General features: G+C 43.1%; 1 protein-coding gene across 11 annotated transcripts in view; it reads right to left on the reverse strand.

Annotated features, from left to right (window-relative positions):
* Positions 1-27211, reverse strand: part of PPM1B (protein phosphatase, Mg2+/Mn2+ dependent 1B) — a 79734-nt gene that overhangs the window by 43780 nt on the left and 8743 nt on the right. Inside the window, exon 1 of one of the 11 annotated variants that reach the window (XM_070069186.1) lies at positions 16230-16466. The exons of 9 other annotated variants lie outside the window; for them this stretch is intronic. In XM_070069186.1, the coding sequence (XP_069925287.1) occupies positions 16230-16245 (16 nt within the window). In that variant the 5' untranslated portion in view covers positions 16246-16466. Of the gene's footprint in view, positions 1-16229; positions 16467-27211 lie in introns of those variants that run through there. One more of the 11 variants, XM_070069188.1, reaches the window with a different exon arrangement.

Consider the following 27211-nt stretch of genomic DNA (forward strand, 5'->3'; position numbering starts at 1 on the left):
TAGCACTATTAACATTGTCATTATACAACTGAGACTCCTGAGAAAGTTGGTATATCCAGATAATACAATTAACTGGCAAATCAAGATTCAAACCAAAGCTGATTAGCCTAGAGCTAGGTTTAAGGTTTAAACTCTAGGTTTAAGTGGTTAATGCATAAGTTTTTTTTTTTTAATCAAAAATAGTTAATAAATGCTCAGGAGGCTCCCAAGATAAGGTGTCAAACGCCATGCAGTGTTCTGGATTGAAACTGGCAGAGATAAGGGGGATTACTATAAAATCAGAAGAAATCCAAATAGTTTGGAATTTACCTAGAACAGTAACAGAGATGGGGTTTGTTTTGTTTTTAAAAATATACCACTAGGCCGGCGCTACGGCTCAATAGGCTAATCCTCCGCCTGCAGAGACACCCCAGATTCTAGTCCCGGTCGGGGCGCCAGATTCTGTCCCAGTTGCCCCTCTTGCAGGCCAGCTCTCTGCTGTGGCCCGGGAGTGCAGTGGAGGATAGCCCAAGTGCTTGGGCCCTGCACCCGCATGGGAGACCAGGAGGAAGCACCTGGCTCCTGGCTTCGGATCAGCGCAATGCACCGGCCGCAGCGGCCATTGGGGGGTGAACCAACAGAAGGAAGACCTTTCTCTCTGTCTCTCCCTCTCACTGTCCACTCTGTCAAAAAAAATATATGGCCAGCGCCATGGCTCACTAGGCTAATCCTCTGCCTGAGGCGATAGCACCTGGGTTCTAGTCCCGGTTGGGATGCCGGATTCTGTCCTGGTTGCTCCTCTTCCAGTCCAGCTCTCTGCTGTGGCCCAGGAGTGCAGTGGAGGATGGCCCAAGTGCTTGGGCCCTGCACCCGCATGCGAGACCAGGAGGAAGCACCTGGTTCCTGGCTTCGGATAGGCCGGCGCGCAGGCCATAGCACCCTGGCCGTGGCAGCCATTTTGGGGGTAAACCAACAGAAGGAAGACCTTTCTCACTGTCTCTAACTCTGCCTGTCAAAAAAAAATTATATAATAATTGGAAACTCTGACCCAGAAGTTCTATTTCTGAGAAGTTATCACCACTCTAGGCCTGTGGTAGATGATACACATTTCTTTTAAAGAACAAACAATCTGAGCAACAAAATAAAGCACCATTGGATTATAACCCAAAATTTAAAATAAAGACCCCTCAGGGCTGGCATTGTGGCACAGTGAATTAACCACAGCCTGTGACACCTGCATCCCATACTATAGCACCAGTTCAAGTTCTGGGTACTTCACTTCCAATTCATCTCCCTGCTAATACACCTGGGAAAGCAGCTGAATACGGCTCCAAAGTTGGGCCCCTGCCACTCATGAGGCAGACTCCAGATGGAAGACAGCACTCCCTCCCTCTCTCTGCTTTTCAAATAAATAAATCTTAAAAAATTTTTTTAAAAAAGGATATTCTACAAAATACCTGTATTCATCAAACTCTCAAGATCATAAAAAACAAAGAAAAGTCCAAGAAACTGTCACAGGAAGAGGGGCCCATAAGACAGGATGACTAAATATAATATGGGGCTTTTATATAATTTGGTACAGCTACATGTGTACCAGATCATGTAAATGTATAATATGTAAATGTGATGTATTTCATTTATATAATATACCAAATACAATAGGATCCTGGAACAGAAAAAGGACATTAGGTTAAAACTTATTAAATGTGCATAAATTACAGGTTTTAGTTAATAACAATGTTATCAATATTGGCCCATTAATCATAAGGGCTCAACTAGGCAGTTCTCACTTGGGTTTTCACTGTTACTGCACACAGATACTGGCTAGAGAGTCACTTGAAAGCTCACTTACATGATTGGCAGCTGACACAGGCTGTTGACTACAGGCTGCTCCAAGTGCCACATACAGGCCCAGAGGCCTCTCCAGTTTTGACAATCTGCACATTATCACACTTCTTATATGGCACCTGGCTTCCCCTGGAGGGAATGTTCCAAGCCTAATACCTGGCTTTTTCTGGCTTACCCTCAGAAGCCACAAAGTGTCACTTGTATCTGCTGGTTACAAGCAAGTCACTAAAGATCATCCCGATTCAAGGGGAGGGGACACAGGCCCCATCTCAAAAAGGGGAAGACTAATAGGGAATTTATGGAGACTACCATACAAAGCAAAACTCTTCAGGTTTACCTCGAAAGGGATAAACCAGAGGCTCTGGATTTAGCTGCAAACGAGGGTCAGAAGTCTCACTGCAAACCAGACTTAAAGTTCAAGTATGCATAGTAAATGCAGAAAAGATCAGCCTTCTTGCACAAACTCAACTCCCAGAAATTTTAGAAGCCTCAGTCAAGCAATTCAATTGCTCTCTGAGAAAATTTAATAGTTTCAGCTAAAGTACTTATAGATTATTTATATAGGAATACTCCACAAAATGCTCAGGCCTCCACAATCACCGGTACAATATTAAGACCTACCAAATGACATCTCTGTTCACCCATACAAAACTCTTGAACTTACACTTAAACATAAAAAGACATCTAGGGCCAGTGTTGTGGCACAGTGGGTTGGGCTGGCATCTGCAATGTTAGCATCCCATATGAGTGCTGGTTTGAGCCTCAGATGCTCTGCTTCTGATTCAGTTTCCAGCTAATGTGCCTGGGAAGGCAGTGGAGGATGGCCCAACAACTTGGGACCCTCATGTGTTCCAAGTTCCTTGCTTTGGCCTGGTCCAGCCCCAGCCATGGGAATGAACCAGCAGATGGAAGATCTGTCTCTCTGTAACTCTGCCTCTCAAAATAAATTAATCTTTAAAAATTTTTAAAAATTTTTAAAAAATTATATATAAAAAGTATAACACTGGCATAGCAGATAAAGCCACTGCCTGCCGTGCCAGCATCCCCTATGGGTGCCAGTTCAAGTCCCAGTTGCTCTACTTCCAATCTAGCTGCCTGCTGTGGTCTGGGAAAGCAAGTGCTTGGGCCCCTATACCCAAATGGGAAACCCAGAGGAAGCTCCTAGCTTTGGATCGGCCCAGCTCTGGCCATTGTGGCCATTTAGGGAGTAAACCAGCAGATGGAAAACCTCTCTCTCTCTCCCTCTCTCTGCCTCTGCCTCTTTGTAATTCTGCCTTTCAAATTAAAAAAAATTAAAAATTTATATATATAAACATCCAAAGATCAGATATTGAAGGGAAATGTTCAACATGAAGAATAAACCAAAGAAAATTAAAAGATCAAAGGGAAAAAATATGCAATGAATAGGGGAGAAATATCCTCAATAGAAACAAGAGTACTGTGTTCATGACCCAAGAATAAGATGCTATTTTAAAAAGAATATTTAGAGAAAAAAAGGCGCTCTTAGAAATTAAAGTGGCACACAAAGGGTCAATACACAAGCAAAATTGCTCAAAATCAAAATCACTAGTCATTACAGAAATGGAAATTAAAACCACAAACATTACCTCAGACTTGTCAAAATGGCTATTATCAAAAGAGACAAGGATAACAAGTGTTAAAAAATGTCGAGAAAAGGTGCCCTTCCACTGTTGGTGAGAACATACATTAGTATAGCCATTATAGAAAACTGTAAGGAGGATCCCTCAAAAAAGCTACAATTACAATTGCTAAATGGTCCAGCAATCTTGCTTTTGGTATATATATTCCAAGGAACTGAAATCCATATATCAAAGAGATCATGTTCACTGCAGCATTATTTTTTATATAATTTTTTAAATTTGACAGGTAGAGTTATAGACAATGAGAGAGAGAGAGAGACAGAGAGAAAGGTCTTCCTTCTGTTGGTTCACTCCCCAAATGGCCGCTACGGCCTGCACTGTGCCGATCCAAAACCAGGAGCCAGCATTGGATCTAAGGAATACAAGATCTCTTTCTCTTGTCTCTCCCTTTGTCACTCTACCTTTAAAATAAATCTTGAAAAAAAAAAAGAGCAAATAGATAAGAAAAATATGGCATTTGTACTCAGTGAAATACTATTCACCTTTTAAAAAAGAAAATTCTGTCACTTAGAAAGATAGGCCTGGAGACATCACGCTAAGGGGATATAAGCCAGGCACAAGTACTCCATGTTCTTACTTTCACAGTCATCCCTTGATTTCCACATGGGACAGGTTCCAGGACCCCCTCAGATACCAAAATCCTTAGATAATCAAGATCCTTATAGAAAATGACATAGTATTTGCATAAAACCTAAGTATATCCTCTTGTGTACTTTAAAACACCTCGAGATTATTAATACTACCTAATACAATATGAATGCTATGCACAAAGGTGTAATACTATATTGTTTAGGGAATAATGACTGAAAATATGACCATCACAGAACAAGACACAAGGCAAACAACGCTCAAACAAATGCTGGCCAGAGACTGAGGGTCTGTGGAACAGCAGAAACTGACAGCACAGGATGCTGACTTATCACTTCACTTGAATCAATTCAGCACAGCGCTTGGTGTGTTGTAAATATGTTTTGTTTTTTGAAACTTCCTGGAATTTTTTTCCCTAACATTTTCAATCTGTGGCTCATTGAATCCCCAAATGCAAAACTTGTAAATATGAAGGAACAACTGTGGGTGGAAGCTTAAACTAAACTCAGGAGCAGAGAGTAGAATGGTGATTACCAGCGGTTGCTGGGGGTGTGAAGAAGAGGGAAATACTGATCAAAGGATACAAAGTTGCAATTAAGACAGGCAGAATAAGTGAGGGCTTAAGAAATGTTAATAGTTTAACTCAATCATCACACACTATACATGCATCGTAAGATCACTTTGTATTCCATAAATACGAATATAGTGTCAATGAAAAAGAGACAAATTTGCTACCTCCCCCTCCCCACCACCCTACCCCTAAAAATATCACAAGAAGCTCAAAATAACAGAATAAAACTAAGAAACCTGTAGAATCAGTCCAGGGAACAACTTCCAACTAATAGTACAGAAAGAACAGGAAAAGGAAAGAGAAGAAATTATTCAGAAAAGTTTCCCAGAACAATATGAGTATCAATCTTGAAAGCAGAACCACAACAAAAAGTAACTGAAATTTCAAAACATCAGTGATAAAACACTAAAACTTTCCAGAGGGAAAAAATAAGTCACACACAGATAATCAAGAACCAGAACAGTATCAGAAGCCTCCAGAGTAGTATCAGATAAAGATGTGCATAATGTTCTGTGGAATTCTTGGTTATTGAGTATTTGCCCTGGAGACATTCTCACATGTGCAAAAGGAGAAGCAGACAAAGATGCTAATGCAATACCATTATGCCTTACAAGAGTTAAAAGTACATATTATACTTCTATCACCATGACTAAATCTTAAAAACAAAGCTAACTGGAAAAGAAAACACACAGTGTGATACCATTATGTAAAATTACAAACTTGTAAAACAACAGATTAGTTTTGATGTAGGAATATGTAGGGGAAGTATTAAAAATATGATTGTATAAAGTGAAAAATACCATTCAGACAATTTTTCTGGGAGGTACATCTGAGAAACTAGAGAAAGAAAAGTGATAGAGTGATAATATTTGGATAAAGTTGGTACCATTTTTCTTCTTTTGAAAGCAGTTTGAAGCAAACAGCAAAACACTAGTGTCTATTAAACCTTATGATGGGAACATGGATCCTTTCATGTTATAAGACTGGTGCTGCGGCGCAGAGAGTTAAAGCCCCGGCCTGCAGTGCTGGCACCCCATATGGGATGCTCCATTTCTGATTCAGCTCCCTGCTAATGAGCTTGGGAAAGTAGCAGAGAATGGCCCAAGTCCTTGGGCCCCTGCACCCACATGGGAGATCCAGATGAAGCTCTTGGCTCCTAGCTTCAGACTGACTCAGCTCTGGCCATTGTGGCCATTTGGGGAATGAAACACCATTGGAAGACCTCTGTTTCTACCTCTGTCTATATCTCTTTCAAATAAATAAACTAAACTTAAAAAAAAAGAATTTTCATGTTATAAAGCTACTGAGAAGCTGCATACACTGATATAAAATTCATATCTCAGAAAAATATCATTTCAACACAGTAATTCTGTACCAATTTTTCTTACTATTAAATGGTCATTAATACCCATTTCCTTGACAAACATAGCAAAGCTTAGTCAACCCCAAAATATGAGTACTTGTTCAATTTGTGGAGTGTGAAAATGCTACATAAACACATATGTAGAACAGAAACTGTTTAGCCAAAATAAATGTCACTTCTGTTTTAACAGATGCCTGGTCTAACACTTGCAAATAAAAGACCAACTCATTTAAATTTGTCTGTCTACTAAATTTTCTGGGAGTTCTTAAACTACTTTCAAAAGAAATGAGAAAAAGTGCTTTAAAAAACAGGAGCAAACAAATGGGAGAAAAGCATCAAAAGTAATACAGGAAGTAAGATATGAGACTTTTGAGTTTCACATTTTCACAAAATGTATTCAAATTTCTCTATACCTAACCTGCCTACAAATGCCCTCCAGTAGCTACTCTTTTGTGAGGGTTTTTTGTTTTGTTTTGTTTTGTTTTTTTAATGAAAATAGTCATTGGGGCAGGTGTTTTGGCACAGATTAAGATTAGGCCTCGACTTGGGGTGCCTGCATCCCATATCAGAATGCCTGGTACTTTCAATCCAACTTCCTGCTAATGTGCCCGGGGGCAGGCAGCAAATGGTCTCTGCCATCCAAGTAGGAAACTGGCTATTACAGCCGCCTGGGGAGTGATCTCTCCCACTCTTGTTCTCCCTCTCTCCCTCCCAACCTCTCAATCTCTGTCATTCTGCTTTTCAAATAAAGAACATATTCATTCACTAATATTGGCATCAAATTCTAAACACTGATGCCAATGACTTGAATGGGAAGTGAAAAAAGAACATTCTCCCCCATAACAGTAAACTCAAAGAAACACACAGAGCATTTGGCTCTAGTCCTTTCTTCTCATTCTTAATGTTTTCAAATTCAATCAAAAGTCCTCTCTTGGAGTCAGCACTGTTGTGCGGCAGGTTAAACCATGGCCTGCAGCACCCAGAATCCCATTTGGGCACCGGTTCAAGTCCTAGCTGCTCCACTTCCAATCCAGCTCCCTGCTAATGTGCCTGTGAAAGCAGAAGGGGATGGCCCAAGTCCTTGGGCCCCTTCACCCTTGTAGCTGGAGGAAGCTCCTGGCTTTGAGTTGGCTCAGCTCTGGCCATTACAGCCATTTGGGGAATTAACCAGTGGATGGAAGACTTCTCTCTGTGTGTCTCTACCTCTCTTTGTATCTCTTTCGAATAAATAAAATAAACCTTAAAACAAAGGTGGGGGGTGTATTGGTGCCAGCGCTGTGGCATAGTAGGCTAAGCTTCCATCTGTGGCACTAACATCCCTTATGGGTTTGTGTTCTGGCAGCTCCTCTTCCAGTCCAGCTCTCTGCTATGGCCTGGGAAAGCAGAAGATGGCCCAAAAAGGATGCATTTTTTTTTATTATGTATTTTCATTGACTTGAAACACAGAAAGAGTGGTATCACCCTTCCCTGGTTCCTTCCAAAAATACCTGCAACAACAAGAACTGGGCCAGTTCAAAACGAGGAATTCAATCCAGGTCTCCTATGTGGGTGGCAGGGACCCAAGTACTTGAGCCATCATGTGCTATCTTCCAGGGTGCACATTAGCAGGAAACTGAACCAAGACCAGAATCTAGGTACTCTGATATGCAATGCAGTGTCTCAAGTGATGCCTTAACCAGTGAGCCAAATGCCCTCCCCTGGTTTAATAAACTTTCAATCAGCTGTTCAATCAGACAAGGTACCCTACAGAGAGGAAGTAATTCCTGATCACTTGTGGTGTTTTTTCAAATTTTGTGAGATTAGGCCTACCTTTTTAAGTATGTACATATAATCTTGAAACTACAAGGATACTATTATAGACAATAACATGGATTAATCTTATTAACACTGAAAGAAAGTGGACAAAGTATATAATGTATGATTCCATTCAAAAGAAATTTTTTAAAGAGCATACAATGCATACAACAGTTAAGATAATGACAAAACCCAATTATGTCAAAGTACTTATCAAAATATCTTTAAAAACTTGACAAAGTAATATGTATATTCAACACAGTAACAATGTCTAGTGGCAGATCTAAACATCACAACTCTGACACACTGAAGAGCTTAACAACATTTTGAGATTCCTGCAACAAGTACAATATGATTCAAAAATATCTGATTTCTAAGGAAGACAAGTCAAAAAGTGCTGCTATACTACTGTGATTTGGTAATTGAGGATAATGATAAATTTCAGTTAGAGATTAGTGAAAATGAAAACGTGCTCCCCTATGAGTTGCCTGTAGGCCCCAGCGTAAGTCTGCGACAAGAACAGTGGGACAGAAAGTAGGAACTTTCATATATCAGGTGGTCAGATTTGAATACGTTCAGTTAGAGGTTACCACAGATACAAGAGGAGATAATGCAGACAAGTATAGAAATAAGATGTTTAGGAGTGGGATCAAAGCTGAAGATGGAATCCTAGAAGCATTTAGTAATTAAATTCCATGGGCACAGAGTGAATTTTGTTGTTGCTAAAGATTTATTTATTTATTTGAAAGTCAGAATTACAGAGAGGAAGGGAGGAATAAAGACAGAGAGATCTTCTATCTGCTGGTTAACTCCCCAAATGGCCACAACAACAGGGGCTGGGCCAAGCCAATGCCAGGAGCTAGGAGTTTCATTTGGGTCTCCCACATGAGTGCAGGGGCCCAAGCACTTTGGGCCATCCTCCACCGTTTTCCCAGATGTATTACTGGGGAGCTGGATCAGACGTGGAGCAGCTGGGGCATGAACTGGCACCCATTTGGGATACTGGCACTGCAGATGGCATCTTAACCTGCTATACCACAGTGCTGGCCCTCGTTCTTCAGTCTCTTATACATCTAAATTATACTCACTAGGGGACGGTGCTGTGGCATAGTGGGCAAAGTCGCCACCTGCAATGCCAGCATCCCATATGGATAGCGGTTTAAGCCCCAGCTACTGTATTTCCAATCCAGCTTCCTGCTAATGCACCTGGGGAAGCAGTGGAGGATGGCCCAAATCCTTGAGCCCCTACACCCATGTGGGAGACCCAAAAGAAGCTCCACACTCCTGGCTTCAGATCAGCCCAGCTCCAGCCATTGTGGCCATTTGGGGAGTGAACCAGCGGATGGAAGATACCTCTGTCTCTGCCTCTGCTTCTCTAACTCTGCCTTTCAAATAAATAAGTAAATCTTAAGCGGCTCACTTGGCTAATCCTCTGCCTGTAGCACCGGCACCCTAGGTTCTAGTCCCAGTTGGGGCACCGGATTCTGTCCTGGTTGCTCCTCTTCCAGTCCAGTTCTCTGCTGTGGCCTGGGAAGGCAGTGGAGGATGGCCCAAGTGCTTGGGCCCTGCACCCACATGGGAGACCAGAAGGAAGCACCTGGCTCCTGGCTTCGGATCAGCGCAGCATGCCGGCCATAGCAGCCATTTGAGGGGTGAACCCACAGAAGGAAGACCTTTCTGTCTATCTAACTCTGCCTGTCAAAAAAAAAAAAAAAAAAGAGAGAGAGAGAGAGAGAGAGAGAGAGAGACTGAAGAACTACATTCTATAGGCACTCCAGTATCTAAAGGCCAAGAGATGAAAAAGATAAAGTAAAGGTCAGTAAGAGCCAGCCACCAGTTGTGGGAAGAAAATCTGGAGTGCAGTACCTCGGAAGGCAAAAGAAAAATGTGTTCATGGAAGAGAAGTGATCAACTGTGCCAAACACTAAGGCAGAGTCCTGTCAGAACAACTGTGGAACTCAGAGCAACAATTTAGGGGTACTGAATTATTCTTACATTTAAGGAGACTTCAAAAAGTTCACAGGAAAATGGAATTAAAAGATAACTGCATTTCCCAGGAATTTTTGAAGTCCCCTCATATTTATAATCTAACTCTTCACAACACTATTATATTCACATTACAAATGAAGAAACATGTAAGTTAAGAAATTTCACAAGTAGAAACAGCTAGTAAGTGGTAAAACTAAGACACCAACTAATGTGGCCCAATTCCAAAGCCAGATTGATGGAGATCTCCCATCTTCTGATTCATTCTCCAAAAGTGCACGGCAGTTAGGACTGGACCAGGCCAAAACCAGGAGCCTACAATTCAATCTGAGTCTCCCGTGTGTGTGGCAAGGACCCAAATATTTGTGTCATCGCCCGCTGTCTCCCAAGGTGAATATTAGCAGAAAGCTAGAATCAGAAGTGGAGCTAGAATTCAAACTCGAGGACACCAACATGGGATATGAAAAGTGTCAAACAGCAGCGCCAAAAGCCCATCCCCAGTATCAGTATCTCTTAATCACCACCTTGACTCTCAGAATTCGCTCAAAAATGCTGTACTTGATTCTAGAGGCCAAATCTCCAACTAGTATTTATCTATTATTTTGTCTTATCCTACTTTATGGCCACAAAACCAGCTGGGAAGAATATTCAAGGACAGAATGTGGATATTCTTTATTGAAATGGCTGAATTTCATCATACTATCTGGCAAGAAGTACACCAAGAGTAGCTGAGAACACAGAGAATTCCAATACGATTGTGGTAACAGTAGTAATTTTTAAAACATCCTTCTCAAAACACACACCACAAACAATATTTAAATCTCAATGACAAAGGTATTGTATTCCCATAATCCACCAACCACTATAAGACCCATGTGGCGAAAGCATATGTGCAAAAGTATAAGTAAGGCAAACAAGCTTCAAAGATCGAGATAAGTAAGACCCCAACTTCACTAGTCCCTGGAAGGTGTGACAGAACAATGGAATAACCAAAACTAGGAGGTGATTCCTTAAGATCCAAGTGGTGAGTTGGCGAAAGGAAACCACAACACAAGGTCTGACAAGGTCTGACGGTGTTGAAGCTAGCTACGTCCTATAAACTCTGAAAACAAGAAGGCATGTTACATAAAGCTCTACACTAAAGAGAAATTGGAAGGAATTGAATCCAAATTATAAAAGACAGTACATACTTCCCCTTCCTAATTTTCCACAGGAATAGGCAACAACAACAAAATCAGGAAGCCCAATTCTATACAAAGTAATTTTAACAAAAAAGATAAGAAAATTAAGTCCTTAGAGTCAAATAAAGTGCCTATCAAACAGAAGAAACCCTAACCTATTAGTTCAAAACAAACTAAAGGAAACAAAAGTTATGAAACAAAAACAAATCACAATTTTAAAATGCAGAAATTAAGTAATCAAGGGGTGTGCAGTAAGCCCATGGTTACTATGACCTTATCTCACATCAGAGTACCTGGGCTCCCAGCTCCAGCTCCTGACTCCAGTTTCCTACTAATGCCAGACCCTGGGAAGAAGTAATGGCTCAAGTTATTGGGTTCATGTTCCTGCCACACACATGTAAGACCTGGACAGAAGGCTTCTGCCCTCTTGTTTCAGCCCAGGCCATCACAGGCATTTGGGTAGTAAACCAACAGACAGGTGAGCATTTGTGCACACCTCTCTTTCCTCTCTGCCTCTAAGATAAATCTAAAAAAAGAGACATTAGGTGATGATGAAAAGAGTGAAAAGAATTAGAAAAATATTTCCAAAATAAAGACAAAATTAGAGAATATACAAGAACAACAGTAACTGATAATGTCATGAGAAAAATACAGAAAGAAAAATTTTAAAATCAAAAAGAGGGGCCGACACTGTGGTGCAGCAGGTAAAGCCACCACCTGCAGTGCTGGTATCTCATATGGGCACCGGTTTGAGTCCTGGCTGCTCTACTTACGGTTCAGCTCTATCCCATAGCCTGGGAAAGCAGTGGAAGATGGCCCAAGTCCTTGGGCCCCTGCACCTCCATGAGAGACCCAGAAGAAGCTCCTGGCTCCTGACTGACACAGCTCCAGCCGTTGCAGCCAACTGGGGAGTGAACCAGCAGATGGAAGACCTCTCTGTCTCTCCTTCTCTCTCTCTCTCTTTCAAATAAATAAATAAATCTTTTTAAAAAATCAAAAAGAATTTGAGGGAAAGAGATGAATATAAAATATGGACAAAATAAGAAAACATTTTAGCACATCAGGTTAAGCCACCATCCCATATCAGAGTACCAGTTTGAGTCTCAACTACTCTGCTTCAGATCCAGCTTCCTGCTAATGTGCCTGGAAAGGTGGGGCAAGATGACCCAAGTACTGAGGCCCTCCACCCATGTCAGACACCAGTATGGAGTTCTTGGCTCCTGGCTTCAGCCTGACCCAGACCTGGGTGTTTCAGGCCATTTTAGGGAGTGAACCAGTATTTGGAATCATTCTTTCTTCTTCTCTTTTTCAAATAAATAAATAATCTTTAAATTAAAAAAAAAGCACAAAAAAAGAAACTGAAGCAGTGATGGCACAAATGCTAAAAACCAGTCAAGAAAACTTTCCTGAAATAAAACCTATACCTACACATTGACAGAGCATACTATGCATCTAAGAGAAACTGGTGCATACAACACCAAAACATGTCCTAATTCAACCACTGCATCTTAAGAAAATCTTTTCAACATTCAGGCAAAAAGATCAAGTCACATATACGGGAAAGAAAATCAGATTGTCAAACTGTGACAGCAATGTTCCATGCCAGAAAGATATGTAATGAAAGAAAATACCTGTTACAGATTTTGCATCGAGCAAAATGGATTTTCAGGTATAAAAGGGCATAAACCAGAATTGTGAAGATGCAAGAACTCGGAGAATTATTCCCATGAGTCCTTACAAGGACACTGACTGAGACAATGACATGAGGACAAGGCAGACATCCAGGAGGCTATGGAAGAGGAAGAAAAGGGATGTACAGAGGGCAAAGAGCCAGACTGTTGCATAAATGACCTTGAGAATAGCACAAACCTTACTTCCAACAACCAGCATGAGAGCTCAGAACCCATGCCTGCCATCAGTGGCTGTGGAAAACTAGAAGTACCAAATTCTATGGTATGACCGTTTATTGTGGATCATAGATTTTGCAGAAATATTAATTATACCCTTTCTCTTTCAAATTACAACCTTCCTTTCCAAAATCTCTTTTTAAAAGGCAAAACAGGCTGGCGCTGCGGCTCACTAGGCTAATCCTCTGCCTTGCGGCGCTGGCACACTGGGTTCTAGTCCCGGTCGGGGCGCCGGATTCTGTCCCGGTTGCCCCTCTTCCAGGCCAGCTCTCTGCTGTGGCCAGGGAGTGCAGTGAGGATGGCCCAAGTGCTTGGGCCCTGCACCCCATGGGAGACCAGGAGAAGCACCTGGCTCCTGTCTTCGGATCAGCGTGGTGCGCCGGCCGCGGCGCGCCAGCCGCAGCGGCCATTGCAGGGTGAACCAACGGCAAAGGAAGACCTTTCTCTCTGTCTCTCTCTCTCACTGTCCACTTTGCCTGTCCAAAAAAAAAAAAAAAAAAAAAAAAAAAGGCAAAACAACAAGGCCAGCGTTGTGGTGTGGTGGGTTTAGCTGCCAGCCAGCAGTGCCTGCATCTCATACAGGTGTAGGTTCAAGTCCCAGCTGCTCCACTTCCAATCAAGCTCCCTGCTAATGCACCTGGGAAAGCAGCAGAAGATGGTCAAGTGCTTGGGCCATTGACCCAACATGGGAGATGTGGAAGAAACTCCTGGCTTCAGTCTGGCACAGCCCTGGCCATTGTGGCCATTTGGGGAGTGAACCAGCAGATGAAGATCTCTCTCTGTAACTTTACCTTTCAAATAAATAAAATAAATCTTTACTTTAAAAAAATGAAAAGGCAAAACAACAAACAACAAAAATAGAGCAGTATGGGCTTTAGCATGAGATGTGAATTCGAAAGAGCCAGCTCAACAACTTACTACTATGTAACCTTGGCCTAATCGTTTAATTTCTTTTTTTTTTTTTTTTTGACAGGCAGAGTGGACAGTGAGAGAGAGAGAGAGACAGAGAGAAAGGTCTTCCTTTGCCGTTGGTTCACCCTCCAATGGCCGCCGCAGCTGACGCGCTGCGGCCGGCGCACCACGCTGATCCGAAGACAGGAGCCAGGAGCCAGGTGCTTTTCCTGGTCTCCCATGGGGTGCAGGGCCCAAGCACTTGGGCCATCCTCCACTGCACTCCCTGGCCACAGCAGAGGGCTGGCCTGGAAGAGGGGCAACCGGGACAGAATCCGGCGCCCCGACCGGGACTAGAACCTGGTGTGCCGGCGCCGCTAGGCGGAGGATTAGCCTAGTAAGCCGCGGCGCCGGCCCTAATCGTTTAATTTCTAAAAGCCTAAATGCTTCATCCTACAAACAGGAGTAATAAAAACACCTGCATCCCAAAGTAGTTGTAACCAAACAATATAGCACAGGTTAACTGCTCAGATCAGTGCCTGGCTCACTACTATTATAATCCACAAATTATATCTTAATATAGAATAGTTGACACAGTATATAAATAAAATTAGATGTACTCAATTTGGAAAAAATTTATACTTTGTGTCCCAGATTATTTATCCAAATATATAGTGACATGTGAGAAAATATCTGATGTTTAGAATGATTATGCTATAATAACATTTTGTACTTTGTTTTTCCAATTACGATCAACTTTATTTAATATCCCATTAATTTTTTAAGACGTATTTATTTGAATGGAATAGTGAAACAAAGGGAGGGAGAGATATCTTCCATTTGATGTCTCACTTCCCAATGGACACAATAGCTGGCACAGAGCCAGGCTGAAGCTAGGAACCAGTAACTCCACCTGGGCCTCTTCATGGGTGGCAGTAATTCAATTTCTTGAGCTATCATCCACTGCTTCCCAGGAAGCTGGATTGGAAGCACAGTAGTCAGGACTTGAATCAGCACTCTGATATGGGATGAGGATGTCTCAAGTAGTGGCTAAACCTGCTGTACCACAACTGTACCCCCTCAACTTTTTTTCATTTCTGAAATCCTGTCAATAACTTCACACATATACATAATCTTGCTTTTATTTCCAGTGCAATAAAATCACTGCATTTATCTGAACTACCTTCTCTTATTGTACCTTTTCTTATTATAATTACCTATCAGAAACATTAAGGGTTGGGGCTGGCATTGTGGTGCAGCAGGTTGAGCTACCACTTGCAACACCAGCATCCTATATGAGCATCAGTTCAAGTCCCAGTTGCTCCACTTCCAATCCAACTCCCTGCTAATGCACCTGGGAAAGCAGTGCCTAAGTGCTTATGCCACTGCCACCCACATGGGAACCCTGGATGCACTTCTGATTGTGGTCTGGCCCAGTCATGGCCATTAAAGCCATTTAGGTAGTGAACCAGTGGACTGAAGATCCCTCTGTTTCTCTTTCCAACTCTGCTTTCAAACAAACATAAAAAACACATTCCCATTAAAAAAATACTAAGGGTTATCAAACCATTAAATATCTTTACTATCAAAAAGCTTAAGTCACTTTTAAAATCAGATTACTTTGTGTGAGCCCAATCCATAAAGTTCCACTGTGCTGTCCAACTATTCTCTGTTGCTGAAGATCCCCTGTGGTTTGGTTTTGCTTTTTAACATATAATAAAATGGCTTGATGAGTATTGACGAATGTATACCTTGTATAACCACTACCAAATAAAAATCATGAGCATTTCCATCACTCCAGAAGTCCTTTGTGCCCATTGAAGTCAATCTCTCTTGGCCCCTCCAGACTTATAACACTGATCTGCTTTCTGTATTTTTGCTGTTACTAGATAATTTCATCTAAGTGGAATCACAAGAGTATTACAGTACTTGCACTCCTTTGTCTGGCTAATTTCAGTTAGCACGTCTTTGAGATCTATCCATGTAGTGTTTATCATTAGTTGGTTCCTTTTTACTGCTTCCATGGCTGTTTAAAACTTTGGATCTGGGGGTCAGTGCTATGGCATAGGTTAAGGAGCCACCTGCAGTGCCAGCATCCCACATGGTTGTCGGTTCATGTCCTGGCTACTCTACTTCTGATCCAGCTCTCTGCTAATTGCCTGGTAAGGCAGCAGAAGATGGTCCAAGTCCTTGGGCCCCTGCCACCCATGTGGGAGAACCAGAAGAAGCTCCTGGCTCTGGCCTGGCCCAGCCCTGGCCATTGCAGCCACTTGGGGAGTGAACCAGGAGATGGAAGCTTGTTCTCACGCTCACACTCTCTTCCCCTATGTCCACCTTTCAAATAAATAAATCTTAAAAAAACAAACAAACAAACAAAAAACCACAAACTTCAACAGATCGTAACACAGATTGGGGCAAAGCCTTCAAGAAAGAAGATTACAGAACAATACCATCAGCTACCTGCATATATGTCCATTAACAGACTCAAGTTGTTGGATCCCTGCCACCCATGTGGTAGGCCTGGATTGGACTCCTCACTCCAGGTTTTGGCTTGCCTCAGTCCTGGCTATTGGCAACATTAAAGCCAGCAGGTGGGAACTCTGTCTTCCTGTTTCTAAAATGAAAATTTTACAGCTTATTATAAGGTAAAAGAATTCCTTCCCTTAATCAAAACACTAAAATTTTTAACTAATGTTGCTGAAACCAGCGGGAGTTCAAGTTCCCATTCATATCTGACTACCTGAATGATGAAATAAAGGCTAGGGTTACCCGGGAATAAAATAACTGCTCTTCCAACTCCCAGTGGTTTTTCAATTAGCAATGAGAATAAAGTAAGTTCAGGACTCTACGGTTTAACTTCTAGTTGTTCACTGCTCTCCTCTCTCTCAGATGAACAGAACCAGATTATACAAAAGGGGGGAAAGGGATAGTAAAGGTTTCATGTGGTGTTCTGGGGAAATTTTAATTATAGGTCTTACTGTTTAGCCATGTTAGTGCTGTTAAAAGCACTTAGTGCAATATGATAAACATGACCCTGATGTACAGTCACAGTGCTAATAACCATAAAAGGAAATTTACTCTGGAATATGGTCACAGTATGTCCAACATGGCTAGAATATTTCATCTGCAGGCTATTTCTCATAATTTTTAAAATTTTTAAAAATATTTATTTGAAAGGTAGAGTTACAGAGCGGCAGAGGCAGAGAGTAAGAAAAGAAAGCAAGAGAGAGAAATGACTTCCATCCACTGGTTCACTCCTCAAATGGCCACAACGGGAGAGCTGGGCCCATCAGAAGCCAGGAGCTTCTTTCTGGGTCTCCCACGTGAGTGCAGAAGCCCAAGCACTTGGGCCATCTTCTAACTGCTTTCGCAGGCCATACAGAGAGCTGGATTGGAAATGGAGCAGCTGGACTCGAACCGGAGCCCATATGGGATTGCCAGCGCTAGCAGGCGGCGGCTTAACCCACTGCACGACAGCACTACCCCCTCTCATATTATGGCATTTCAGTATCCAAATCACTAATATTCCTGGTAAAACACTTCAAACACCAATGTTTCACTTGATAGAATTAGTAATAGGTACTGAAGTACTTTCTGACACTTGATAGAGCTGATCATCTCACTTTCGGAAACTACATGTATGTTGACTTTCAAAACACAGTAATTCACTTTTTTATGATTTTATTTATTTGAAAAGCAGAGTTAGAGAGAGAGAGGAAGGGAGACAGAGAGAGATGGTCCATCCGCTGATTCACTCCCCAAATGGCCGCAACAGCTGAGACTGGGCCAAGCTGAAGCCAGGAGCCAGTAGCTTCTTCCTGGCTCCCATATGCCCATATGGGATGCAAGCACTACAGAGGATGGCTTTAGCCCATTCACCTTTACTCTCTTCCTTTCAGTGTCCCAAAGAGGTAAGTGGGCCCACCCAGACAATTCACCTTCCACCCAAAACATGGCATCTGTCTTCTAGTGCCATTTCACTGCTTCAGCTATCAATTCTATAATGACTTCTGAGGTTAATTTTAGTCTACATTTTTTTTTTTAAGATTTATTTATTTGAAAGTCAGAGTTACACACAGAGAGAGAGGCAGAGAGAGAGAGAGGTCTTCCATCCGCTGGCTTACTCTCCAATTGGCAACGACAGCTGGAGCTGAGCCGATCCGAAGCCAGGAGCTTCTGGGTCTCCCACGTGGGTACAGGGGCCCAAGGACTTGGTCAATCTTCTACTGCTCTCCCAGGCCATAGCAGAGGGCTGGATCAGGAGTGAAGCACCCGGGACTGGAATCAGCACCCATATAGGATGCTGGCACTGCAGGCAGTGGCTTTAGCCGCTATGACACAGCACCAGCCCTTAGTCTACATTTAAAACATTGAACTTGACTATGCTACATATATCTTGAAACATAATTGAGGCCGGTGCCGTGGCTTACTAGGCTAATCCTCTGCCTTGCGGCGCCGGCACACTGGGTTCTAGTCCCGGTCAGGGAGCCGGATTCTGTCCCGGTTGCCCCTCTTCCAGGCCAGCTCTCTGCTGTGGCCAGGGAGTGCAGTGGAGGATGGCCCAAGTGCTTGGGCCCTGCACCCCATGGGAGACCAGGACAAGTACCTGGCTCCTGCCATCGGATCAGCGCGGTGCGCCGGCCACAGCGCGCCGACCGCAGCGGCCATTGCAGGGTGAACCAACGGCAAAGGAAGACCTTTCTCTCTGTCTCTCTCTCTCACTGTTCACTCTGCCTGTCAAAAAAAAAAGAAAGAAAGAAAGAAACATAATTGAATACGTCACCTCTGGACCCAAACCATCTTCAAAGCCTTATCTATCTGTATTAATAACAGAATTCCTGGGACCAGCGCTGTGGCATAGAAGGCTAAGCCCCACCTGCGGTGCTGGCTTCCCATATGGCACCAGTTTGAGTCCCAGCTGCTCTACTTCCAATCTAGCTCCCTGCTAATGTGCCTGAGAAAGCACTGGAACATAGCCCAAGGGGCTCCTGCACCCATGTGGGAGACCTGGATGAAGCTCCTGGCTCCTGGCTTCAGCCAGGCCCAGTCCCAGCTGCAATTTGGGGAGTGAACAAACGATGGGAGATGGATCTCTCCCTCCCTCCCTCTCTCTCTCTCTGTATCTCTTTCAAATAAATAAATCTAAAAGACAAAATTTACTGATCATAAATCTTAAAAAACAGAATTCCTCTTCCAGTGACCCAGGGCAGAAACCACAAGTCTTCTGATGAAAATCTAGCCACTACACATTAAGTCCTTACATTGCAACCATCTTGCCTCTTACCCTATCATCCTAATCATCCTAATCTTAAACATCATCACCTAATATGTTGATTATATAGCTGCTTCCTACTTGGTCTCCCAGATTTCAATCTCCTTCCTCTAATCCACCTTGCAGATTATTATTGGTTAAATTTCCCTAGAAATTTAATATCCTGACTCAAGAAGATATAATTGTTTCCCATTTCCCAAAACACATTAAGTAAAAGTATACAGTCTGGATTTCTGGATTTACTTATCAGGAACCTTCCACTCTAACATACCCTAAGTGCTTGGGTTCCTGAACCTACATGGGAGACCCAGAAGCAGCTCCAGGCTCCTGGTTTTGGCCTGGCCCAGCCCCAGCAGTTGCAGCCATTTGGGGAGTAAGCCAGTGGATGTTAAGATATCTCTGTCCTTCCCTTCTTGCTCTCTCTTTATAAATATAAATAAATTCTACCTTTCAAATAAATAAATCTTTAAAAATATATTGGTTTGTATTCATTTTAGGGAGATTGTTTATAAAATATGCCTGTAATTCCTAAATAGTATTTTTAATTTTTATCTAGTATGATCATTAATATACCTGCTCCCTCAGATGGCAGTCTTAAATAATTTTTGTTCTCTGCAGTACCTAATGCTAACAGACAATACTCATTAGCTGAATAAAAATGAACAGCAGGATATTTGTGCTTATATCATTGGCAAGTAAACTTCCCTTTTCTTATCACCTACTCCTCTTAAAGGCACTGTTTTTATGAAAAAAATTTGTTTAGCCAGTATTTATGAAACACAATACAGGTGCAAGGGTAAATCAGCACACAATACTAACAGTGACTACCTTTATTTAGCTTACACTCTAGTGGACTAGAACTTCTGAATTTAGAGTCAAAAGGACCTCAAGATATCATATGGTTCAGCCCCCTGCCGTAACTCTGCCTTACCTCATATTAAAATGTTAGGTTACAGTTTAAGGCTACTCAACCATGGAGTATCTCATAAATCACAGAATCATTAAGCAGTTGAGTGGGACTCTCAAACAGAGTTTTCTGGTCCTGAGTTTAGTACTCCTGCAATTTACCATAGATCACTTAGTACTAGTAGTAATAATAGTAAAAGCAACAGAAAGCACTTATCAAAGGTTATCAATCACAATGTGTCAGATGCTACATTAACAGCTTTACATGGATTATCTCAACCCAACAATCTTAAACACACTATCATCACCTTTACTTTACAAATGAGAAATGATGTTTAGAAATAGTAAGTAACTTGCTTTAAGTTACCTATCTGGGGAAGGCATTGCAGCATAGCAGGATGAGCCACTGCCTGCAATGCCAGAGTCCATTATAGGCACTGATTCGAGTCTCAGCTGCTTCACTTCCAATCCAGCTCCATGCTAATGCCCCTGGGAAAGCAGTAGAAGATGGCCCAAGTCTTGGGCCCCTGTCACCCACATGGATGCAGCTCCTGGCTTCAGCCTGGCCTAACCCTGACCATTGTGGCCATTTAGGGAGAAAACAAGTAGATGGAAGATAGTTCATTCTCTTTTTCTTTCTCTATCTCAGATCTCTCTCTCTCTCTCTCTCTCACACTCACACACACACACTCACACACACACACACACACACAAACCTTCCCTTTCTAACTCTGCTTCTTAAAGAAATAAATCTTAAAAAAAAAAAAAAAAAAGTTACGTATCTATGGAGTGGTAGAACAGGGATTCAAATACAAGTATCTAACTTTAGTCAAGGCTCCCAACCACCATTCTCCTGGAGCTTTTCCAGAAACATCATTCACTGCAAGTATAAAGCTTCTTACACTTTAACACACACTTAAAAACATACAGCAGGAAACAGTACTACGCATTTTACAGCATGACCTGAAAGTACAGAGTGACAATTATTCAGAAATATTTATCTAAATCTATTGAGATGTCTCATTCACATTTGTAAAACAATACCAACGTCATTACCATTTTGCAACCTCACCCATTGTCTTTAATTTTTTTTTATTAGACAGGCAGAGTTAGACAGTGAGAGAGAGCGAGACAGAGACAAAGGTCTTCCCCCTCCATTGGTTCACCCCCCAAATGGCTGCCACGGCCGGCGCACTGGGCCAATCCGAAGCCAGGAACCAGGCACTCCTCTGGGTCTCCCACACAGGCGCAGGTGCCCAAGCACCTGGGCCATCCTCCACTGCCTTCCCGGGCCACAGCAGAGAGCTGGACTGGAAGAGGAGCAACTGGGACCAGAACCCGGTGCCCACATGGGATGCCGGTGCCGCAGTTAGAGGATTAACCAAGTGAGCCACGGCACCAGCACCTCCCACTGTCTTTCACATATACTTCTGAAACTACTGTTACCTAGCATCTCCCAAACTTTTTTGCCAAACTGACAACCAACAAGATATCATTTATTTTTACATTGTCAGATCAGTTCAAATCCCCTTGAATAAAACAGAGCCACTGTGATAATGGTCACTTTTCCATAATTAACTTTTCATTTCTAATCCTTTATATTCAAAATATAGCTTACACATAATTTGGACATGTAATATAAATCTGAACAAAGACAGCCACACCTACATGAACTCCCCTCTTTAGGGTGGTTATAGAATCTGAAAACATATATATTATGTTAACCTATACTGCAATGTAACTTCCATAAACAATTTACTGCATATCCATCTGTGTTTCTAAATTTGGTGGCCACCCTGTATTTTAGTAAAATCAAGCAAACAACCACAGAGGCAGAGGCAACACAAAGCAAAAGCACAGGAGAAGAGCAAATAACCTGAACCAAAACACAAACTTATCACTAAGAAAGAATCAAATACAGAATAAGAGCAATAACATCATGTAAATCACGAATGCTTCCAAACCTCTGCTACCCTTACAACTGGAGTTACAATTTATAAGGCAAAAATATATAAAAAACTAGTAGAGGGCCGGCGCCGTGGCTCAATAGGCTAATCCTCCACCTTGCGGCGCCAGCACACCGGGTTCTAGTCCCGGTTGGGGCGCCGGATTCTGTCCCGGTTGCCCCTCTTCCAGGCCAGCTCTCTGCTATGGCCAGGGAGTGCAGTGGAGGATGGCCCAGGTGCTTGGGCCCTGCATCCCATGGGAGACCAGGAAAAGCACCTGGATCCTGGCTCCTGCCATCGGATCAGCGCGGTGCGCCAGCTGCAGCGGTGGCCATTGGAGGGTGAACCAACGGCAAAGGAAGACCTTTCTCTCTCTGTCTCTCTCTCTCACTGTCCACTCTGCCTGTCAAAAAAAAAAAAAAAAAAAAAAAAAAAAAAAAAAAAAAAAAAAAAAAACTAGTAGAGTGGGTATCATGGCATAGCAGGTAGATGCTTCTGCTTCAGACATCCACATTCAAATCAAAGAAGTTAAAGTCCCAGCTAGCTACACCACTTGCAATCTAGCTTCCTGCCAAGGTGCCCGGGAAGACAGTGAATGGTCCAAGTATTAGGATTCATGCCATCAAGCAGGAACCCAGGATGCAGCTTCTAGCTCCTGGCTGCAGCCTGGCCCAGCCCTGGCAGTTGCAGCCATTTAGGAAATGAACCAGCAGATGGAAGATCTCTGTCTCTTTCAAATAAATAAATAAATCTTAAAAAATAAAACTAGCCATCTGAAGATTTGGGTGCAGTAAATGGGTGTCTCAGATCATGAACACAATTAATGTACATTTTTTTATACTGAGGCACTAAAATAAAGTCAATTTGCTTTAAAATAAAACACTGATTCAATGCAGCAATCAAGATCACATGAAACTTACAAATGAAAGCAAAAGATGAAGAATTAAAAACAAATGGTTAAAGAACTCTCATACTTAAGTGTGCAATGTTTATAGAAAATCAAGACATTTTCATCAAACTGGATCATCCCTAGGAAAGCTATAGAACAAAAAGCATAAACCAAGCACCTGCTTCACATCCCTGTGAAATACAACCTCATGCAGAAATTCGCAATATAGGAACAACAAAGGCACAACAAGTAATGTGACAGCAACAAAATAAAAAGAAGCAGTGATAAATAGCCGGTGCCGCGGCTCACTAGGCTAATCCTTCGCCTTGCAGCGCCGGCACACGGGGTTCTAGTCCCGGTCAGGGAGCCGGATTCTGTCCCGGTTGTCCCTCTTCCAGGCCAGCTCTCTGCTGTGGCCAGGGAATGCAGTGGAGGATGGCCCAAGTGCTTGGGCTCTGCACCCCATGGGAGACCAGGAGGAAGCACCTGGCTCCTGCCTTCGGATCAGCGCAGTGTGCTGGCTGCAGCGCGCCGGCCATTGGAGGGTGAACCAACGGCAAAAAGGAAGATCTTTGTCTCTGTCTCTCTCTCTCACTGTCCACCCTGCCTGTCAAAAAAAAAAAAAGGCAGTGATAAATATACAGACCAATCAGATCACAATAAACCAGACACAAACGGGCACCATTAGCCATCTTTTAGCAGAACTATCAAATAACTGAAGAAGAAAAGGAGGAGGCAAGAAAAGTACTGACAGTATTATCAGACACTATCAGTCAACAACTGATGGAAGTGTAAAAATAGCAATAAAGTATTTTCCCAACACAAATGACAATATGCATTTTATAGGTACATGTCAAATTACTTAAATACAGGCAAGTGTTTGGTGTAGTGGTTAAAATGTCACGTATATTGCCCACATCCCATATCAGAAAGCCTGGGTTAACGTCCCAGATCTGCTCCTAACCTCAGTTCCCTGACAATGCACACCCTGAGAGGCAGCAGGTCATAGCTCAAGAACTTGGGTCCCTGCTACCACATGGGAGGCCTGGACTGAGTTCCTGGATGCTGGCTTCAGCCCGGATCTGAGGAGTCAACCACTGGATGGAGATCTGTCTCTCTGCCTTTCAGATAAATGAAAATAGAGATTAAGTGGGGCTGGTATTATGGCATAGTTGGTAAAGCTATTCTTTACCTAGACCAGGCTGCTCCATTTCTGATCCAGCTCTCTACTTTGGCCTGGGAAAGCAGTAGAAGATGGCCCAAGTCCTTGGGCCCCTGCACCCACATGGGAGACCTGGAAAAAGCTCCTGGCTTCTGGCTTTGGATTGGCTCAGCCACAGCTGTTGCAGTCATTTGGGGAGTGAACCAGTGGATGGAAGACCTCTCTCTCTCTCTGCCTCTCTGTTAACTCTGCCTTTCAAATCAATACATCTTTAAAAAATTTTTTTTAAATATTTAAAACAGAGTTGCTCAAAGTCCTATTCACCCTCCTCCTATGATTCCACCATCTCTCCCATCCTCCCTTCCAGGAACTCATGTACCAAGGTTGGAGAATAAATGAAAACACATGAAGCTCCTGGACTTCTATCATTTCTGCCTAATGTATTTAGGGGTCATTTTTCTTTGGGTCAACTTTTAGGATAAAATCAATGTCTCAGAGCCCTCGTTTGGCCTAGCAGTTAACATGACATCTGAGATGCCCCCATCCCATTATCAGAGCCCTTGGGTTCACACTCTGCACCCTTTTCTGGCTTCCTTCTAATGCAAACCCTGGTGGCAAGTGGTAGCTCAAGTAGTTGAGTCCCTTCTTCACCTCCCCGCCAGAAGACAGGAATTGAGTTCCTGGTCCCTAGTTTCACCTGGCACAGCCCTTGCTGTTGTGGGTATTTTAGGAGTGAACCAATGGATGGGAGCTCTGCCTGTCTCTCTCTGCCTCTCAAGTAATTTTTTTTTTAATTTATTTTATTTGAAAGGCAGAGTTACAGAGAGGCAGATGCAGACAGGAGAGAGAGGTCCTCCATCTGCTGGTTCACTACCCAAATGGCCGCAAAGGCCAGAGCTATGCTGATCCGAAGTCAGGAGCTTCTTCCGGTTCCCCCACGCAGGTGCAGAGACCCAAGAACCTGGGCCATCTTCCACTGCTTTCCCAGGCCATAGCAGAGAGCTAGATCAGAAGTGGAGCAGCCAGGGCTCAAATCGGCACCCACATGGGATGCCAAAACTGCAGGCGGCAGCTTTACCAGCTGTGCCACAGCACCAGCCCCTCAAGTATTTTAACAAATAAAATAAAAGCAATATCTTCTCTTAGTTACAACAATCTTCCTCTCTTCCTCCTTTCACACTCAAGGTTTTGTTCAATTACACAAACATTATTCTTACTTTCCTTTTGTTAAAAATAAAGCTCTAACCACAGCTTTTAAGTATAGAATAGAAAACATTCAAATGCATACATCTCAAATTCCCCATCAATTTTTCAAGCCAGACAACACAAAGGGAGCAGAGTTGTAATGTAAACTGAGGAAGAGCTGTTAGTCATCAGAATCTCAGATTGAGGGCAGGGATTTTGTCTGTTTTGCTCAGACTCCAGCCTGAAATGGTGCCTGGCATACAGAAGGCACTCAGTGAATGCAAGAATACTAGCTGGGGGTTTGGAGACAGGGTAAGGGATGCTATAGACCAAATACTATTAGATTATTCTTTTTTTTTTTTTTTTTTTTTTGACAGGCAGAGTGGACAGTGAGAGAGAGAGACAGAGAGAGAGGTCTTCCTTTGCCGTTGGTTCACCCTCCAATGGCCGCCGTGGCCTGCGCGCTGCAGCCGGCGCACCGCGCTGATCCGAAGGCAGGAGCCAGGTGCTTCTCCTGGTCTTCCATGGGGTGCAGGGCCCAAGCACTTGGGCCATCCTCCACTGCACTCCCTGGCCACAGCAGAGAGCTGGCCTGGAAGAGGGGCAACCGGGAGATTATTCTTTACTCCTCAGTGGGTTGGCAGCCTACAGTAAACAAAAGTAACAGAAAGCCTCCCAAAATCTAAACTTTATCTCCCACGCATTCTATCATTTGGAGCTCACATTGCATTTATTCCTTCTTTACAAGGAACTAGGGGGCCGGCACTGTGGTGTACTAGGAAAAGCCTCCACCTGCGGTGCTGGCATCCCAAATGGGCATGGGTGCGTGTCCCCACTGCTCTTCTGATCCATCTTTGCTATGGCCTGGGAAAGCAGTGGAGGATGGCTCAGATCCTTGCGTCTCTGCACCTGTGTGGGGGAACGGGAAGAAGCTCCTGACTCATGGCTTAGGACTGGCACAGCTCCAGCCATTGAGGCCATTTGGGGATTGAACCAGTGGATGGAAGACCACTCTGTCTCTCAAATAAGTAAATTAAAGGGGGTGGGGGGAGGCACCTGTGTTCAACAGAGTATGCCAATTCCTCACCTCTGAGTTGAAAACTTAAGGTGTGGGGAACTTTTTTTCTGCCAAGGGTCATTTGAATATTTATAACATCACTGACAGGCCATACCAAATTTTCAACCTAAAAATTAGTCTACTATAGACTGGCAAAGCAAGACTAGATGGTCTCGCGGGCCTCATGGACCTGAAGCCAGACATTCCCACCCCTGCAGAAGACAAGAAAATAAAAACATCTTGCCCAAGTGGAGGAAGCACCCACGAGCACCCAGGGGCTGGTGTGGTGGTACAGTGGGTTACCCCTCCACTTGTGACATCTACAACCCACATCCGAGTGCTGGTTGCAGTCCCAACTGCTCTGCTTCTGATCCAGCTTCCTAATGCACCTGACAAGGCAGCAGAAGGTGGCCCAAGTGCTTGGGCCGCTACCACCCACGTGGGAGACCAGGATGGAGTTCCTGGCTCCTGGCTTTGTCCTGGCCCAGCCCTGGCTGTTGCAGCCATTCGAGAAGTAATCTCTGTCTCTCCCTCACTGTTGCTGTCTTTCCAATAAAAATAAGTATTTTAAAAAATTTATTAACCATCCCTTTTCATTGTTAGGAGCATTCTCAGCATCAAGAAAAGAAAATGCAATGAAAGAATACATGACATTACTCTCAAGTTTAAAAATGCTTTACAGATCATTTTACACCGTCCATTATCAAATATGATTCGTCTCAGGTATGTACCTCCTATCAAGCAAAATGTATTCACTTGTTTATTTTCTTTTACATTACAAAATTTGATTCTACCTGATAATACATTCTAAAAATTTTCCGTAAAGAGGATGGGTATTGGAGCAACAAGGGTTAAACCACTACTTGGGATGGCCACATCCCATACTAGAGTGCCACTACGAGGCTCTGTTACTGTTTCCGATCCAGCTTCCTGCTAATGTGGCTGGGAGGCAGCATATGATGGCTCAAGTACTTGCGTCCCTGCCACCCATATGTGAGACCTGGATGGAGTTTCTGGCTCCTGGC

Source organism: Oryctolagus cuniculus, chromosome 2 (assembly GCF_964237555.1).
Source record: "Oryctolagus cuniculus chromosome 2, mOryCun1.1, whole genome shotgun sequence".
Taxonomy (NCBI): domain Eukaryota; kingdom Metazoa; phylum Chordata; class Mammalia; order Lagomorpha; family Leporidae; genus Oryctolagus; species Oryctolagus cuniculus.